Here is a 14,840-nt window from a genome sequence, read left to right on the forward strand (position 1 = left end):
AACCAATCTCAAAACCGGCGGCGCACAAGCATGCCCAAACACTCGTGACCCTTCCGGTGATGTACTCTGTAACAACAGTGACAACCTGACAACACTGACAGCAGATTTCATATCGACAACATCGGACATCTCGGCTCACACCATGTGCTACGGTTGTGGCATCCGCGAGCGCTGCCCCTGCCAGCACCCCCAATGCCCCGTCACAGCCACCTGGCCCAACGGCGGCCACGGTCTCAGTATCAAGACACCCGCGTCCCTGAAACGCTGCCTCTCCTGGATGCAGGCCGCTCTTGGCTGCGAAGACATCGTTGGCAAGCACGGCGTGGAGTGGGAGTGCGATCCGCCCTGCGCGATCTGGCGATGGGAATATCGCGCGATGAAGCGCCTCTGCAAGCAGTGTGAGATGTCTTGCGCCTCCGAAAAGACTGTGCCCGGGGTGAGGAGCTAGGTGTAGGGGGATGGAGTCTTCAAGCGACCGAGATATTGCACCTGGGGAACTCGGGAAATGGCATCTTCAAAGAGTGTGTTCATGCTATGCGATACGCAATTCCTCTCGTCCCTGATGCGTAAATGAGTGTATAAGATGCCCGTGACCGTGCCCATCATAGAGCCAACCTCAAAGCCAAGCTATCCTCAACCCCCACTTCCACGATACTCCCGCCGGTGGCTTGCACGTAATCGCTCTCCGGTGGCCCAAGGTACGTGTATCTCAAGTCCCCCAGGTCCATCACGAGCTTCTCCAGGATCATGTTGGGCTTCCGGAACCGAATCTCGAGCGTGTGCGCGCCCACGCCAACGCCGCTCAGGTTGTGGTTCTTGCGCCACACGCAGTCCATGACGGCCACGTTCCAACCGCGCGGTAGTCCCTTGTCATTGCCCGGGTCGTCCTCGGTCAGGCGGTGCCGCTGCACCGCGCCCCCGTCCCAGCGAAGGTCGTACTCCATGCGGTCGCGCGGGTCTGTCTCGAGCGTCATGTTGAACTGCAGCTCCAGATTCGCGTTGTCGCGACCAGAAAAGACCCAGACCGGGTACCGGAGGAAAGGCAGCTCGTCGGCCTTGCTGAAGTCAGTGTCGTTTGGGAGTGTGACGGAGCCGGCGAGCGGGCGGCCCAGCGCCGGCAAGGAAACGTAGGGTGCCGTGGCCCAGTTGCCGGCGTCGATGGCGAGATGTCCGCTCGTCTCCACGAAGCCGGTGAACTCGTCAGCCACAAAGTAGTTTCGAACGACGACGTGCACCTTTTCGTAGCCGTCACGCGTGCCGACGATCTCAATGTAGACATTCTCGTCAAAAGCGGGCGGCACCCTGGGCCAGTCAATGAGAATGGTGACCTTGGTATCATCGTCCTGCGGGTTGAGGTGTCCTTGGTACTGCGACAGCGTGATCCAGTCATACTGCGGTTTGGCAACCCAGGAGAAGGCTTTCGTGCCGCGGTGGAAGACTTCGAAGTATCGCGACTGGGGGCCGTAGGGTGTGATAAATGGTAGGGTGACGCCCGGCTCAAGCCACTTGCGTGATGGGTGCGTCCGATCCGAGTCCTCGTTGATGTGGCCTGGGTTGATACCCTCAATGCCCTCCACAGCGATGCCCATGTGGCCAATGCTGGGGTTCGAGTCCTCCTTGGTCTGGACGTAACATAGACCCTCAATCATGTTCCTCGATGGCTGCGCGCCCGTTGGTCCATACCCGTAGTGCGGCTGCCGGAGGTAGTGATTCCACTTTCCATTGTTAATGGAGTGATACTCTTCGGTCAGCTCATGGTCTTTGTCAAGAAGCTTGAGGCTCCGGAAGAAGAGCACATTGGTTGTGTTCCGGCGCTGCTTCGCAAAAAGCTGATTCCGGTACTGAGTTACGCGCAACAAGGTACAGAGATACGATGCTTTGATGGGCTGAAGCACGAGCTGGAAGAATGCGGACTTATACTGCTCGTCAAGCTCGACGTTGATGGACTTGGCGTCTTGGTAGAGCTTCTTCCATCGCCCGACAATGGTGTCCGCTTCATTGTACTTGAGCAGGACGAAGGTGTCCACGTCGATGTGGTCCTGTTTGCGCAACGCGACGAGGCGGTCGAAATCGTTCCAAGCCTTGGCGATCCTCTCAGAATGATCGCCTCCAAACTCGCGCGTGGCAAGCTCCTTGTAGTAGGTGGTGAAGGCGTCCGCGCGGATGGACTTGACGTTCCAAGCCAGGTCAAAGGCGAAGCTCATTGGGACCTCAATAGGCTTGAGATCGCCAACGTTGATCACCCAGATGCGATTGGCTCCCCGTTCATACGCAAGCTGAAGCTGATGCCACGCCTTGCCCTGTGCGGGCGTCAGTATCGGGTGTCGACGAGACGCAAATCGGTGATCATACCAAAGTGTTGCTGTTCATCCACCTGTAGCAACGCGGGTACCCGGTGTACTGAAAATGGTAGTAGAACTGAACCCGTGTTAGTGAGTGAAGAAGAAGAACACGGATATGAACGGACCCCGGATCCACCAGGTCTCTTGAGTTCGTCCTCATTTGGGAGCCGACGGAGCGTGCCAAAGTTGTCGTCGGAGAACAAGAGAGTAACATCCTCCGGAATCTCCAGCCCATTGTCATAGTATTTTTGGACTTCGTTGTAGAGGGCCATGAGCTCTGAAGCCAGGTCAGCGATGGCCAGCAAGGAATCTCAGAGTACATACGGAGGACGCCATCCTCGCGGCCGTAATTCTTCTTGATGATGTCTCGCTGAGTGGCGAGCACCTCGCGCAAGATCCTCGGCGGGTCGCTGCCGTTGATGGGATTGTCGCCCTCGCCTCTCATCCCTAGGGTAAAGTACGACTCGTAGGGCCTCGCTCGCTCCGCGCCTTCTTCAAAGTATTGCGTGACTTTGGCTCGGTTCCTGTCCCAATCCCAGGTCCCATCGGGCTGCGTGGTGGACCACTCATTCATCGCCCTCTGCATCGGCTCATGATGAGACGTCCCCATGACGATGCCGTACGTGTCGGCGAGGGCTTGGTTTTTGGGATCATCAACGAAGAAAGAGCGGCCCGGATAAGGATATCCTCGCCACATGGCAGGCCACATGAAGTTGGCTTTGAGTCTGAGCAAGAGTTCAAAGATGTAGTGGTATAGCCTGGCATCGAACTTGGGACCGAATTTTTCGTGCACCCACGAGTCCATGCCTGGGGACTCATCGTTGATGAAAATACCGCGGTACTTCACGCTTGGCTCGCCGTTGACGGTCGACACGGGCAGCGCCCAGATCTCATCGTGCCTCTTTGGCGGCACATCAGCCCACCAATGCCACCTGTACAGTGTTAGGCCCTGTCCTTTCACGCGGGGCTGTTTGGGACTCACGGTGAAACTCCAATCTGCTCGCAGAGAGAGTATATGCCAAATATGGTTCCTCGCTTGTCACTGCCCGCAATGACCAGGGCATTGTCGTAACCTTCAAACGGATTGGCGACGCAAGTGGTCATCCAAGACTCCCACTTGCCCTCGATGGGTGTCGTGTCGATGCTCCGACCATCATGCAAGCTCCGAATCGTCGAAGACTGCGGCACGGAACCAATGATGATGACCGACTTGGACTTGGTCGGTGAGCGGCGCTCTGAGATCACCGCATTGCCGCCACTTCCGGTGACTTTGGCAAAGTCCTTGACCAAGTTCCGCGCCGCGATGAAGACGCCTTCGGGCTCTTTCTCTTCGACGAAGATGTCTGCGCCGACAAGGTCGAAGCCTTTTCCAGGCGCAAAGGCCACGATTGATTGCTCAAACATAATGGCGTGGTGTCAGATCGGTGAGGGGTCGGGTGGTGTTGACGGCAGCCTCTCTCGGCCGCAGCAACGCGGAGCCTTTTGTAATGGATGGCGGATGTAATAGACTACAATAAGACACGCAGAAGAGCCTCTTGAGCTTGGCGTGCTCGTCACGCGGTCATTGGACGCAGCTACAGTGCAACGTCTTTGAGAGAACAGGACGCCACGGGGTCGGGGGAGGCAGCAGAGCGGCAGATCACGCCGGAGCGAGTTTCTTGGCGTCCAGGCTAACGATGTGCCTTGAGTGAGGGCGTTGAAACCGATCCCAGGCACAGGGAAAGCCTATTGCGCGTAACGAGGCAGCGTGAGCCGGATGCAGTGGAAAGAGACCAATTCCCGTCTAAGCGCCGATCCAACCCCACCCTACCCGTCTCAGCCCCCGGAGACCTCATCACCAGACCAACGGCCGCCATGGGAGGAACGGTCGTGCCATTGTCGTCGTCGCCGTTGCGTCTGTCTGGGTGCAGACGCTCAATGTGCTCCGCCGGCGCGGCTTGTGAAGGGCATATACAGGCGGGCCGACGTTCCGCCCCTCCACTTCCAGCTCGCTGCAGTCTCCTTGCATCGGGAGCTTCCAGAAGTGCGATAACGACCTCGATCTCCTGACCAATGGATAGCGGAATCAATCCTGTCCGTGACCTGCGGTTGCAACCTCGAGAATCTCCTGCTCCAGCCCAGGGACGTGGTGAACCTCGATGCCAGCCTCCTCCAGCAAGCGGCGACCGGGGTTCCCTTGGACAAAGGTATCCGGCTCCTGGACTCCAACGTAGACCTGCTTGATCCAGGAGCTTTGCCTGAGGACCCTCTCGACGCAGGGCAGCTTGCCGCTCAGGCGCTTCGAGCATGGCTCCATGGTCGTGTATAGCGCATGGGGGCTCGTGATGACCTTGGCGAGCCCATCCTCCGTGGTTGAATGGCGCTCTGCCAGTTTGAGCAGGCAGGATTCCTCAGCGTGCGTGTTGCCTTCGCACTCGAGCGTGTATCCCGTCACGGTCGTGGGGAAGCTCTCGTCGTCCAGCTTGACGAGAAGGGCCCCGACCCGAAAGTTGGTCGGCTTTGGCGGCGATTTCCTGGCCTCGGCCAGGGCCTGCTCCATCGCCGTCTTGTGATCATCTGCAGTCCTGGGTTGCATTGCGAAGGCGAGCAAGGCACGAGGGCCGTAAGGGGGACCAGGGAGAGGAGGCAGATGCAATGCAAGGACGCGACAAAGTGCTGCGCATGCTTTTCAGGGCATCTAATAAAGGAAGCGGTTCGGTGCAAGTTCATGCCCCTCTGTGGAGGAAATGATTCCAAGCCAGTGGAGCCCTGGAGACTTCGGCGCTGCAGGCGCCCAGGCCGTTCGCTCGGCGCACCAAATGCCGAGAGCAGCGGGTATGGCAGCAGCTCCCGTCAGCACGGGCCCCACTGAAGCTACTCTACCCGTCTGCGCAGCTCCAGGCGCGTCTCAGCGCGTCACCTGGGCCCGGCAGCATCGTCACGCTACCCTCCCGCATCATCAGTCCCGCATCGCCGTCCATCCCACGCACAAGGCCGAGCAACATGTCCGACTACGAGGATGTCGTGGATAGCGAGCCGCCCGCAATAGAGCCGTACGAGGTGCTCGGCCTCGAGCGCGATGCCACGGCCGACCAAATCAAGAGCGCGTATCGCAAGGCCGCCCTCAAGAACCACCCTGGTACACCTCTCCATCGCACGGCAGGCTACCTATTGTGACGCTTGCTGACCCGTTCGAATGCAGACAAGGTCCCGGCTGATCAAAAGTCTGCGGCGCATGATCGATTCCAATCCATCGCCTTCGCATACGCCGTGCTGTCCGACCCTGCGAGGCGCAAGCGCTACGATGCAACAGGCTCGACAGCCGAGTCCATTGTCGACGCTGAGGGCTTCAACTGGAGCGACTATTACCAGGAGCAGTTCAAAGACGCGATATCGTCTGATGCCATCAGCAAGTTTGCAGAAAAGTACAAGGGCTCTGACGAGGAGAAAGATGACTTGCTCATCGCGTACGAGGAGTGCGAGGGGGACATGGATGAGATCTATGAGCGCGTGATTCTGAGCGACGTGGTGGAAGATGACGCGCGGTTCCGCCACATAATCGACGAAGCGATTGAGAAGGAGGACGTGCCGCCCTTTGACGCCTACACCAAAGAGAGCAAGAAGAAGCGGGCCGCGAGGTTGAAGGCGGCCAAGGCGGAGGCGACCGAAGCTGAGGACTACGCTAAGGAGCTGGGAGTGCACGACAAACTCTTTGGAGCGAAGAAGTCGAAGAAATCAAAGGGGAACTCGGAGGACGACTTGGCTGCTCTGATTCAGAAACGGCAGCAAGACAGGTCGGCCACCTTTTTAGACCAGCTCGCCGAGAAGTATGGCGCAAAGGAGCCCAAGAAGAAGGGCAAGAAGAGGGCGGTAGAGGAGGAACCCTCAGAAGAGGCTTTCCAGGCCGCGGCCGCGAAGCTCAAAAGCTCCAAAAAGTCACGGCGATAAGAAGATGGTCTCGACCGTCGTTGGTCGCAGGAGTTTATGGCTGGCGTTATGGACACTTGGTTGGAGGAGTGGATGCATACATGGCATTGCGCGGAGGCACTTGTTCCCGGAATAGGTTGAATTTATTACGAAGTCACGGCACTCCACAATCATGCCTTGAAATTCCACGTATGCGTGCCTTTCTCGTGTTGGTGCGCGCAGGGTGACTTGCAAGCCGAAGCTTCGTGTATTCCCTAGCTGACCTGCTGAGGCTCATGGCATCGGACGTGGGGGCAGCTGCGGGGCAGCCACAGGACAGGCAAACTGGCTCGGGGTCCCTGCCAAGCTGCTTCATCTGGCCTGCACTGGCCGGCACTCGCGGTCCACGCGTCAACTCTCCATCCCGTGCGCGGCCCGCCGACATTCCATACCTGCGTGAATCACCTGCTTGCCTCCGTGCAACGCTCCATGACCGCAGCGCATCAACACCTACGGTGATCCCGCGCCATTGTCCCCGAGGACAGGCGCAGGGGGCACTGGCCATGCCATGAACGACGCGCCCCGTCCCGAAATCTACCCGCGCTACTGCTTCCACCTGTCGCCCACGACCAACAAGTGGTGCTTGCTGCACGCAAGCGAGGTTCACGCGCTGGACCAGCACGCCGGCTTTGAAGGTAACATCTGCGTCCCGTGCGCGACGGCCCCGCGACTGACTGGGCATCACTAGGGGAGAACTTCTTCTTTTACAAGAACCTGCCGATAAAATGGGTGCGCGTGGTCGGCGTCGTGGTCGCGATTGACGACTTCTTCGGCCGGCGCGCCTACACTGTTGACGACAGCAGCGGAACGTGTATCGAGGCGCTAATTACGCGGCCGACGGGCAAGGAAGCCAAGGGAACGGCGACAGAGAAGGCCCAGCCGACGACGACGACGACGACCGCTGCCGCCTGGGTGCCGGAGAAATACAAAGACATCGACGTGGGCAGCGTGGTCGATGTCAAGGGTCAGGTCTCCGTGTATCGGGGCGAGAAGCAGGTCATGGTCGAAAATATGGTCATCGTGCCAAGTACGGCACATGAGGTGCTTCTCTGGGAGAAGCGTGCCGAGTTTCGGCGAACCGTCCTCGACAAGCCCTGGGTGTTGAGCCATCGTGACCTGCGGAGATGCCGCAAGGAGGCAGAGAGATCAGAAGAGGATGCTGCACGCAAGCGACGGCGCACCGAAGCTAAGGACAAGAGTATCCGGAGACAGGAAGAGGAGGAATCGTGCGGACGCACGGCGGTCAGCTCTCGGGACAAGAAGAGCGCGCGCAGCCGGGCGACAAAGGACGACATGCGAGAGTTGATCCGCGGCGGCGCCTTGGAGGTTGCAGGGAAATACAGCGCTCTAGGTCTGTGATATACGGTGCTTGTCTCGCATCACCGCGTGTGGTTTGCGGTCGCACGTATGGGTCATCATTCTGTGATCACGGGAGATGGAGCTTAGAGCGATAGCTGGTCCTAATACCACGTCTGATCACTCGCGATGCCACAAAGGCCAGCCGGTGCGGGCGCCGGGACAGCATGACTCTTTCCACGCCCCCAGTAAGACAGGTCGCGTCGTGTCTCAATCCCCACGACGACACCGAGCCTCACCAACCAGGCTCTTCCAACGCACCATGTCAAGTGCTAATGCTCAGCCACAGCTGGCGCCTGTGGGGAGGCCGCTTGCTGCGTCCACCGCTCCGAGGCCCAGTGAGCAAGTGTGAGACCGCGTTGAGAGGCATGACGGGTCGAAACAAGGATCTGTGACTTGACGGATCAATGGCCACTTAGAGAAGGGTTGCAGCGTGTGGCTTGAGACGAAACCCCGAGGCACCCAACAAGGTTCCTGTTCACATTTCGTGACGACGCGTCGTCTCGTGCGTACGTTACCGACGAAGCCGGGAAAAGGAGGGTGAGGACTTGAGGAAGGAGCCCCTAGGCGTCGGAGTTGCCGCCATGGTGATCCACGAGGCTATGTAAATAGCGTCCACGCCCAGGACGCCCAGGTCTGTCTCCGCATCCATCGCCTTTCATCACCCTCGAGCCTCTTCATCTCGAGACGTTTATTCCTAGGACCCTACGCAAGTTCCCGTGCATTTTTAGCTCCAATCATCCCGTCCGTCCCGCGCCTGATTGCCGGTGAAAGCTCCCGTGAACTGAATCAAACGGTACGTGGGCGTACGGCGGTGATGACTTGTGCGCGGCCTCGCGCAAGACAAACATTCCTGACCATGGCCGGTCTCCGCGCCGCGCGTGGACCTGAATCACCTCCACAATGTGGCAGCTTGACGCACCTCACTTCGGAATGCAGAAAAGACCTAGTCGCTACGAAATACAATGGCTCCTCTTCCGCTTCCTTCATTGTCTTTATTGTGCAGGCGGTCCTTGGCACTGCACGCCGTTTTAGAGCCGACTTGCAGTACTACTAGCTTGGACTCGCGGGCTCGAGTCGCATTCGTTCACCATGGGCTTGATTACTATAACGTCGATACTCGGCGGGCTAACTTGCACGCAGGCCTATATCATTCGAAACAGCTCGTCGACGAGCGTACAAAGGCCACCGCCTAGCCCCAGACTCATCTCGCTAAGTGAAGTCGCCGCATTTGACGATCCACGAGTCTGGCACCGGGCGCTCAACGACGCGCCAGCTTCGAATCCACCCTTTGCAAATTCTACTTCTCCAAGATCTTCAGTTGCCGACAGTTTCGGAAATTTGACTATAAAGACCAGCATCGCTCCTGGCGCCACGATCCAGATCCCTCCTCCGCTCGGCAGCAACACGCCTCATACGACTGGAACAGTGTATACTGAGCTTGACGTCAAGGGCAAAGCTACCCAGGCCCCTCTTCTAAGCCAGCATATATCAAGCCCATCCAGCATACTCACAGCTACGGGAACTGCAACGAGCGTTGCAGCCTCGTCACCGCCTCTCCGCACCATGGTTTCCAACGACATTTTTGCCGAGCCCATCGACACCAAGGCGCCGCCGTCCAACATTGCGGTCCGGCAAGACCACCCCGTGCCTCGAAAGGGCATCCAAACAAAGGCGCCGCTCCAGACAAACAAGTTTTACTCCAATTTCTTCCTTGGCGATCAGCTCGGGCCGACGTATACCTTTCCCTATTCTGTCCAGTGGGCGGGGGGAAAGGGCGCGAGCTCGAGCTGGGGCATGTCATGTTCGCACATTGACGCTCACCAACGAGTCTTTGGCCAGGAGAAGTTCAATGGAGCAGTGTCTTACTACCTCAATCCTGTAGGGATTCAGTCCATGGTTATCTCCGCCAAAGAGCTAGGCAATGGGACACACCTGTCCCTCGACAGCATCACAGCCTTCTCCGCTCGAGTCGGACTCAGCAAGGATAGCAAGTCGCCGCCGGCGGTGCTTTTCCCACTCGTGCAAGGGATGGCATACATCACCGCACAGTTCGATGGCGCATTGCCCTTGCTCCAGACCGGCGTGTACTTCAAGACTATGAGTCGAATTACGCGAGAGCCCAAGGAGCAGGTCACCAAATACACCTTTAACCTCGAGGACGGAACGACGTGGCGAGTTTACGCATGGAAGAGCAAAGGGGACGATCTCGACCTCGAGGTTATCAATAATGGGCTAGCCCAGTCGAGGAAGCCGTTCCACGGCATTGTCCAGGTCTGCAAGGATCCTGGCACCCCTGACTCCGAAAAGATGCTCGACGACGGTGCCGGCATCTACCCTGTCGCTGTCGCGTTGTCCGGCTCAGCCTCCGGCGCGACGGGAAACTACTCGTTCAAATTCCAGAAAGAGGGGCACCAGGCAGGAGATTTGTACATGTACGCGCTCCCACATCATGTCGATTCATTCAACAGCGAGACGAAGCAACGGGTCCAGAAGACCCAGCTGCAGTCAACAACGAAGGGCATGGCAACATTGGTCAAGGGAACCGAGTGGACAATGGTTGAACCGCACATGCCCGTCGATATTGGATTCGACCCGTGGCACCCGGAGAAAGGCAACATCAGCCACCTGTCGGACAAGGCCAAGAGTACGATTCGCGCCGCTGCAGCCAAAGAGGTGTCTCAAGACATAATTTCGCAGTCCAATTTGGATTCGATGTACTTCAGTGGCAAGGTGAGAGCCAGGTTGCTGATTGCCGTCCCTGGCTAACACCCGCAGGCACTGGCCAAATTTGCCACGATTCTGTATGTCATCAACAATTTGATCGGGGACAAGGCCCTCGCGCAGACTGGGCTGGGGCAGCTCAAGGCAGCCTTTGCTACGTTTGCCGCAAACAAGCAAAAGTTTCCCCTCACCCATGAGAGTATGCACTTGACATCCGTCCTGGCACGCTTCGAAACTGACTGGTCCACTAGCTGCCTGGGGCGGAGTGGTGTCTTCTGCAAGTTATGTCACTGGCGACGCGGGCGTCGACTTTGGCAATACCTACTACAATGATCACCACTTCCACTACGGCTATCATATTCTGGCAGCGGCGACCATCGGCCAGTTGGACCCAGAATGGGCCAAGGCAAACGCCGACTACGTCAACACACTTGTGAGAGATGTTGCCAACCCCAGCGCCAAGGACGGATTCTTCCCCATGTGGCGCAACTTCGATTGGTATCACGGTCACAGCTGGGCTCATGGTCTCTATGCCGCTATGGACGGCAAGGTGCGCCTCTGAACTGTGGGTGGATGATGTCGCAATGCTGATGGTCGTACAGGACCAAGAGTCAAGCTCAGAAGACATGATGCATGCCTATGCTCTCAAGATGTGGGGTAAAGTCACTGGGAACGCCGACCTGGAGGCCAGGTAAGGGTCGAGTCGGGTTATGTGGCGCACTTATACACTACTAACGGTCTCATAGGAGTAATTTGCAGCTGGCGATAATCTCGCGCAGCCTGCAAAGCTACTACCTGTACCGAGACGACAACTCGGTTCAGCCGAAACAGTTCATCGGCAACAAAGTTGCAGGCATCTTGTTTGAGAACAAGGTCGACCACACGACGTACTTTGACCCGCACATCGAAGCAATCCAAGGCATACACATGATCCCCATCTTGCCGCCGACGCCTTTTGTTCGCGTCAGTGACTTTGTCAGGGAAGAATGGGATGCGTTCTTCAGCAACGGCCGCATAGACAATATCCGCAATGCTTGGAAGGGCATCATATACGCCAGCTACGCGACGGTCGACCCGAAGAAGGCGTGGGAGTTTTTCACCTCGAAGACGTTTGACCCGCAGTGGCTGGACGGTGGAGCGTCGTTGACGTGGTTCATGGCGTACGCCGCGGGTGAGTTCAATGCGTTACCTTTTAACATGCCACTCAAGCACTGACGATTAAACAGCACTGGGAGATATTTGATGATGCCGCTTGCGATGTGTACCAGGGACCTGGCGAGCCATGACTGGATCTGGCGACTGGCAGAAGACCTAGATGTTACTGTGCATAGGAGCGAATGTTATTGACATCCTAGAAGCCGTAGCCGCATGTTCATAGATACAATCGATACCCTGCATGTTTGTTTGAACCGCGAGACACGTCTGCTGATGCCAAGTGAGATGGGCATGCAAGTGCAAGATGCCAAGGCTCTCTCTCGAGCGTGGGGACGGGAGTTGCCGAGATGGCTGCACGCCAAGCACGGGCCTAGCCGCCGGCAAGACAATCTCTTTTCTTCATTCTTTGCGAGCATTTACTTTGACGGTGATCATCATGAATCACAGCGACTAAACAGACTTACAGTACGGTCTTGAGCCCAGCTAGGTTCTGGGCCGCTGATCGCCTCGGGTCCGGCGACTCGGCCGGGAGCGAAAACTCGGTCGGCGCCTACCCAATCGGGAAAGCACTAAGAAGCGAAAGGGGGCAAAACCGAAGATGCACGGGGGATGACTGTAACGCCGGCCGACGCGCGACGATAATTTTTTTCCCTCGCCCTTCTCATGTGCCCTGGCCTTGACCTTCGTTCAGTTGTTCTTTCTCAGTCCGTGGTACGCACGAGGCAGGATCAGAGATGACGTGGCTCACGGTGCCGCGACTTGCCTCGTGGCTGCTTGCACCCATCGCTCTTGTGGCGGTGGCGGGCGCTGCCGACGCAGACGTGAGCTGGGATGAGAACAGGGTGCTGGGGATCCAAGGGGAACTCGTGCCCGCGGGCGAGCCCGTCATGATCTACACGAATGTGTCCAACAGCAAGTATGCCAACGGGGGGTTCGAGAAGATGGAAATCTACCTCAACGCGCAGGGGGAACAGAATTCCACCAAATTCTTTCCGGACGTGTACTGTGAGTGGTTGCCCTGCCTCGCTTTGTTTGCCAGACGAGTTTGCTCACCGCGCATGGCAAACAAACAGGCGTCCTTGTTCCCTGCGTCTGGACAAACGTCACGGCTTTCAACGTCACGATTCCCAAGGATGCGTTCCCGTCCGGGGCTGAGATGAAGATATGGTCCGAGATTTACGGGTCGCACCAACCCGGAAAGGACCCCGGCGGGTTTGTCTCGCCAGACAAGGGTGGTGCGAGGTTCAACTTGACGGGTGGCAGCGGGGCCTTCTCCGAGTACGAGAAACACAACGGCTGGTCCATCTTTGGCGGCGGCGCATACCTCTTTTCCTGCGACGTGATTACCTGCGCGAGGAAGTGCATGGTGAAGTACTTCAATCCTGACAAGCCGGGCTACACCCAGTCGTATACGCGGGAGGCGAAGGACTGCGTCGAGGCTTGCGGTCCGTATGTCGAGGCGGACCTGGAGCGACGCAACGACTGCATTACGACCAATGCGACGGACCACAAGGAAATGGGGTCCAAGGGTGGATCGGGGAGCGGATCTGGCGGCACGTCCAAAGATGGTGGTGAATCGTCGGCTCGCGGGATGGTGGCAGTGACAGGTCAGGCGGGGACGATGCTGGTGGCTTGGTCGCTGGCGTGGCTTCTCATCTGGAGCCTATAGTGGCGCGTGTACATGATACTACAAGAGTATATGCGTATCGGCAAAGAAGTACCTTATTAAACGTTGATTGCTCAAACCAGCCAGCCGGTTGCATGTCGAGTGAGGCAGTGCAGTTGCGGGCGGGGGGGCCAGGGTGCTGCAGAGCCGCATCAATGGGGGTTGAAATAAGGTATGGCGGCAGAAACGTGGGTTGACGGTGGCTGAGCAACTCGGAGCGTGGGTCGATGGAACGACGTCCGAGATGGGATCGGATGTGATGCCTGTGGCTGGCGGCGCCCTCGACGGCAAGAAGAGAGTGTCGGACGGATGTTGCCCACTGAGGAGGTCAGGTCGCAGCACATGGCCAGAGAGGATGGTGTGTGTTGCCAACGCCGCAGCGCCAAGATGCAAAGGGGAAAATGGTCAACAATACGGACCAAAAGCGGTCGAAGGCGAGGGAGACTTTGATGGACCGTGGTGACCCCTGTCCCCTGCGCACAAGCCACCACGCCCTGGGCTGTCTTGGCTTGCTACCCTTCTCGCGCCCGAGACCTAGGTCCCTGCCGACCTGCTCTGGGCATCCGTGCATGCAAGAGGTGGTCCGCACCTCCTTTCCCCAGACTGTTGGTTCTTGCTGTTTATTTCCTCTTTGCCGCTCGCGAGGGAAGGCGAGCACGATGCAGAGGCCCTGAGCCGCGGCTTGCGCGGATTCGCGGCTGCCAGAGGGCCCCATGATGACGTCGAGTGGAGCTTGAAAAGGGCAGGAACACAGGGCAATTACGCAGTACGAGGGAAAGAGCCTGCGGCACAGCGGTGCCACGAGATATCTGAGGGAGGTACCTCAGGCACGGTGTACCGGCGGCGTAGGACCGCTGAGAGCTAGCAGACCTCGTCGCTGAATGAAACGCCAACCTGAAGGTGCCAGGGGCGCCTGGTCAGAGCTTTCCTCATCTTCCTGGACAGGCGAGCCCGGGCGGCAGGAGCTCCCGGAGCTGCATCAGCTTCGACGTGAGCAACCTTCAGCTTGGTGGAGGTACTTGTACCACTCAAGGCTCCGTTTTTCGCGCCAAGCTAAGCTCCCCCACCCTGCAGACCAGTCTCAGGCACCCAGACAGGCAGCTTCAGCAGCTCTGCCCCCGCCGGCGCAGGCAGCTTGACCTCGATGATGCTCGACGACGTGGCGGCAGCAACAGCAGCAGCAGCAATTGGACGGCTGGCGGTTGATAAGCGTTGGGGCCCTGGAACTGCATGAGGGACACGAGGCCCCCGGTGCGGGCGTGCATGCGTTGTCTCGACGAGCTGGACACTTGTTGAGCGACTTGGACCCCCCCGTCTCCATCATGACGCCCGCCGTCTGAGGCGAGACGGAGGAGGCCTCCCAAGAGGCCAAGCTTTTTCCGGTCGATCGGCCACTAGCAAGCGACCAGCATCCTGCAGCATCCGCGCGCACCGCGTCTTTGTGTCACCACCACCTCCACCACCACCATGTCCTCCCAGCAACCTCCTCCCTCCCCCAACTGCAGGCGCCCATTGCAACGCCAGGCCACACTGCGATAGCCTCGCCCGCCCACAAGGTACGGCGGCAATCACGCTCGTCGCACTGCTCTGCTCTGGAAGCCCAACTGCTTACCCTTGCCCGCCCGCCAGTCTAGATTCCAGCCGTTACCCCA

The 14,840-nt window shown here is 58.3% G+C and overlaps 6 protein-coding genes across 6 annotated transcripts; 4 read left to right on the forward strand and 2 right to left on the reverse strand.

The window, feature by feature from the left end:
• Positions 1–602: 602 nt before the first annotated feature.
• PLICBS_006127 (uncharacterized protein) lies at positions 603–3,746 on the reverse strand (the record flags this gene model as incomplete). The annotated part of the gene is made up of 5 exons (XM_018319882.2): positions 603–2,300; positions 2,353–2,418; positions 2,468–2,619; positions 2,667–3,274; positions 3,325–3,746. The coding sequence occupies 5 exons, from the start codon at positions 3,744–3,746 to the stop codon at positions 603–605; spliced, it is 2,946 nt and encodes a 981-aa protein (XP_018182356.2).
• A 661-nt stretch (positions 3,747–4,407) lies between these two features.
• On the reverse strand, positions 4,408–4,917 carry PLICBS_006128 (uncharacterized protein; the record flags this gene model as incomplete). The annotated part of the gene is made up of 1 exon (XM_018319883.2): positions 4,408–4,917. The coding sequence occupies one exon, from the start codon at positions 4,915–4,917 to the stop codon at positions 4,408–4,410; it is 510 nt and encodes a 169-aa protein (XP_018182357.2).
• A 407-nt stretch (positions 4,918–5,324) lies between these two features.
• Positions 5,325–6,269, forward strand: PLICBS_006129 (uncharacterized protein; the record flags this gene model as incomplete). Its single annotated transcript, XM_018319884.2, has 2 exons — positions 5,325–5,460; positions 5,524–6,269. 2 exons carry the CDS (start codon positions 5,325–5,327, stop codon positions 6,267–6,269), a joined length of 882 nt encoding a protein of 293 aa, XP_018182358.2.
• A 526-nt stretch (positions 6,270–6,795) lies between these two features.
• Positions 6,796–7,646, forward strand: PLICBS_006130 (uncharacterized protein; the record flags this gene model as incomplete). Its single annotated transcript, XM_018319885.2, has 2 exons — positions 6,796–6,922; positions 6,976–7,646. 2 exons carry the CDS (start codon positions 6,796–6,798, stop codon positions 7,644–7,646), a joined length of 798 nt encoding a protein of 265 aa, XP_018182359.2.
• Positions 7,647–9,209: 1,563 nt separating this feature from the next.
• Positions 9,210–11,610, forward strand: PLICBS_006131 (uncharacterized protein; the record flags this gene model as incomplete). The annotated part of the gene is made up of 6 exons (XM_018319886.2): positions 9,210–10,376; positions 10,422–10,566; positions 10,619–10,917; positions 10,970–11,058; positions 11,114–11,538; positions 11,594–11,610. The coding sequence occupies 6 exons, from the start codon at positions 9,210–9,212 to the stop codon at positions 11,608–11,610; spliced, it is 2,142 nt and encodes a 713-aa protein (XP_018182360.2).
• Positions 11,611–12,256: 646 nt separating this feature from the next.
• On the forward strand, positions 12,257–13,191 carry PLICBS_006132 (uncharacterized protein; the record flags this gene model as incomplete). The annotated part of the gene is made up of 2 exons (XM_065600866.1): positions 12,257–12,527; positions 12,596–13,191. 2 exons carry the CDS (start codon positions 12,257–12,259, stop codon positions 13,189–13,191), a joined length of 867 nt encoding a protein of 288 aa, XP_065456938.1.
• Positions 13,192–14,840: the final 1,649 nt, after the last annotated feature.

The sequence above is a fragment of the Purpureocillium lilacinum genome (assembly GCF_023168085.1).
Source record: "Purpureocillium lilacinum CBS 284.36 DNA, scaffold_4, whole genome shotgun sequence".
NCBI classification, from domain to species: Eukaryota; Fungi; Ascomycota; class Sordariomycetes; order Hypocreales; family Ophiocordycipitaceae; genus Purpureocillium; species Purpureocillium lilacinum.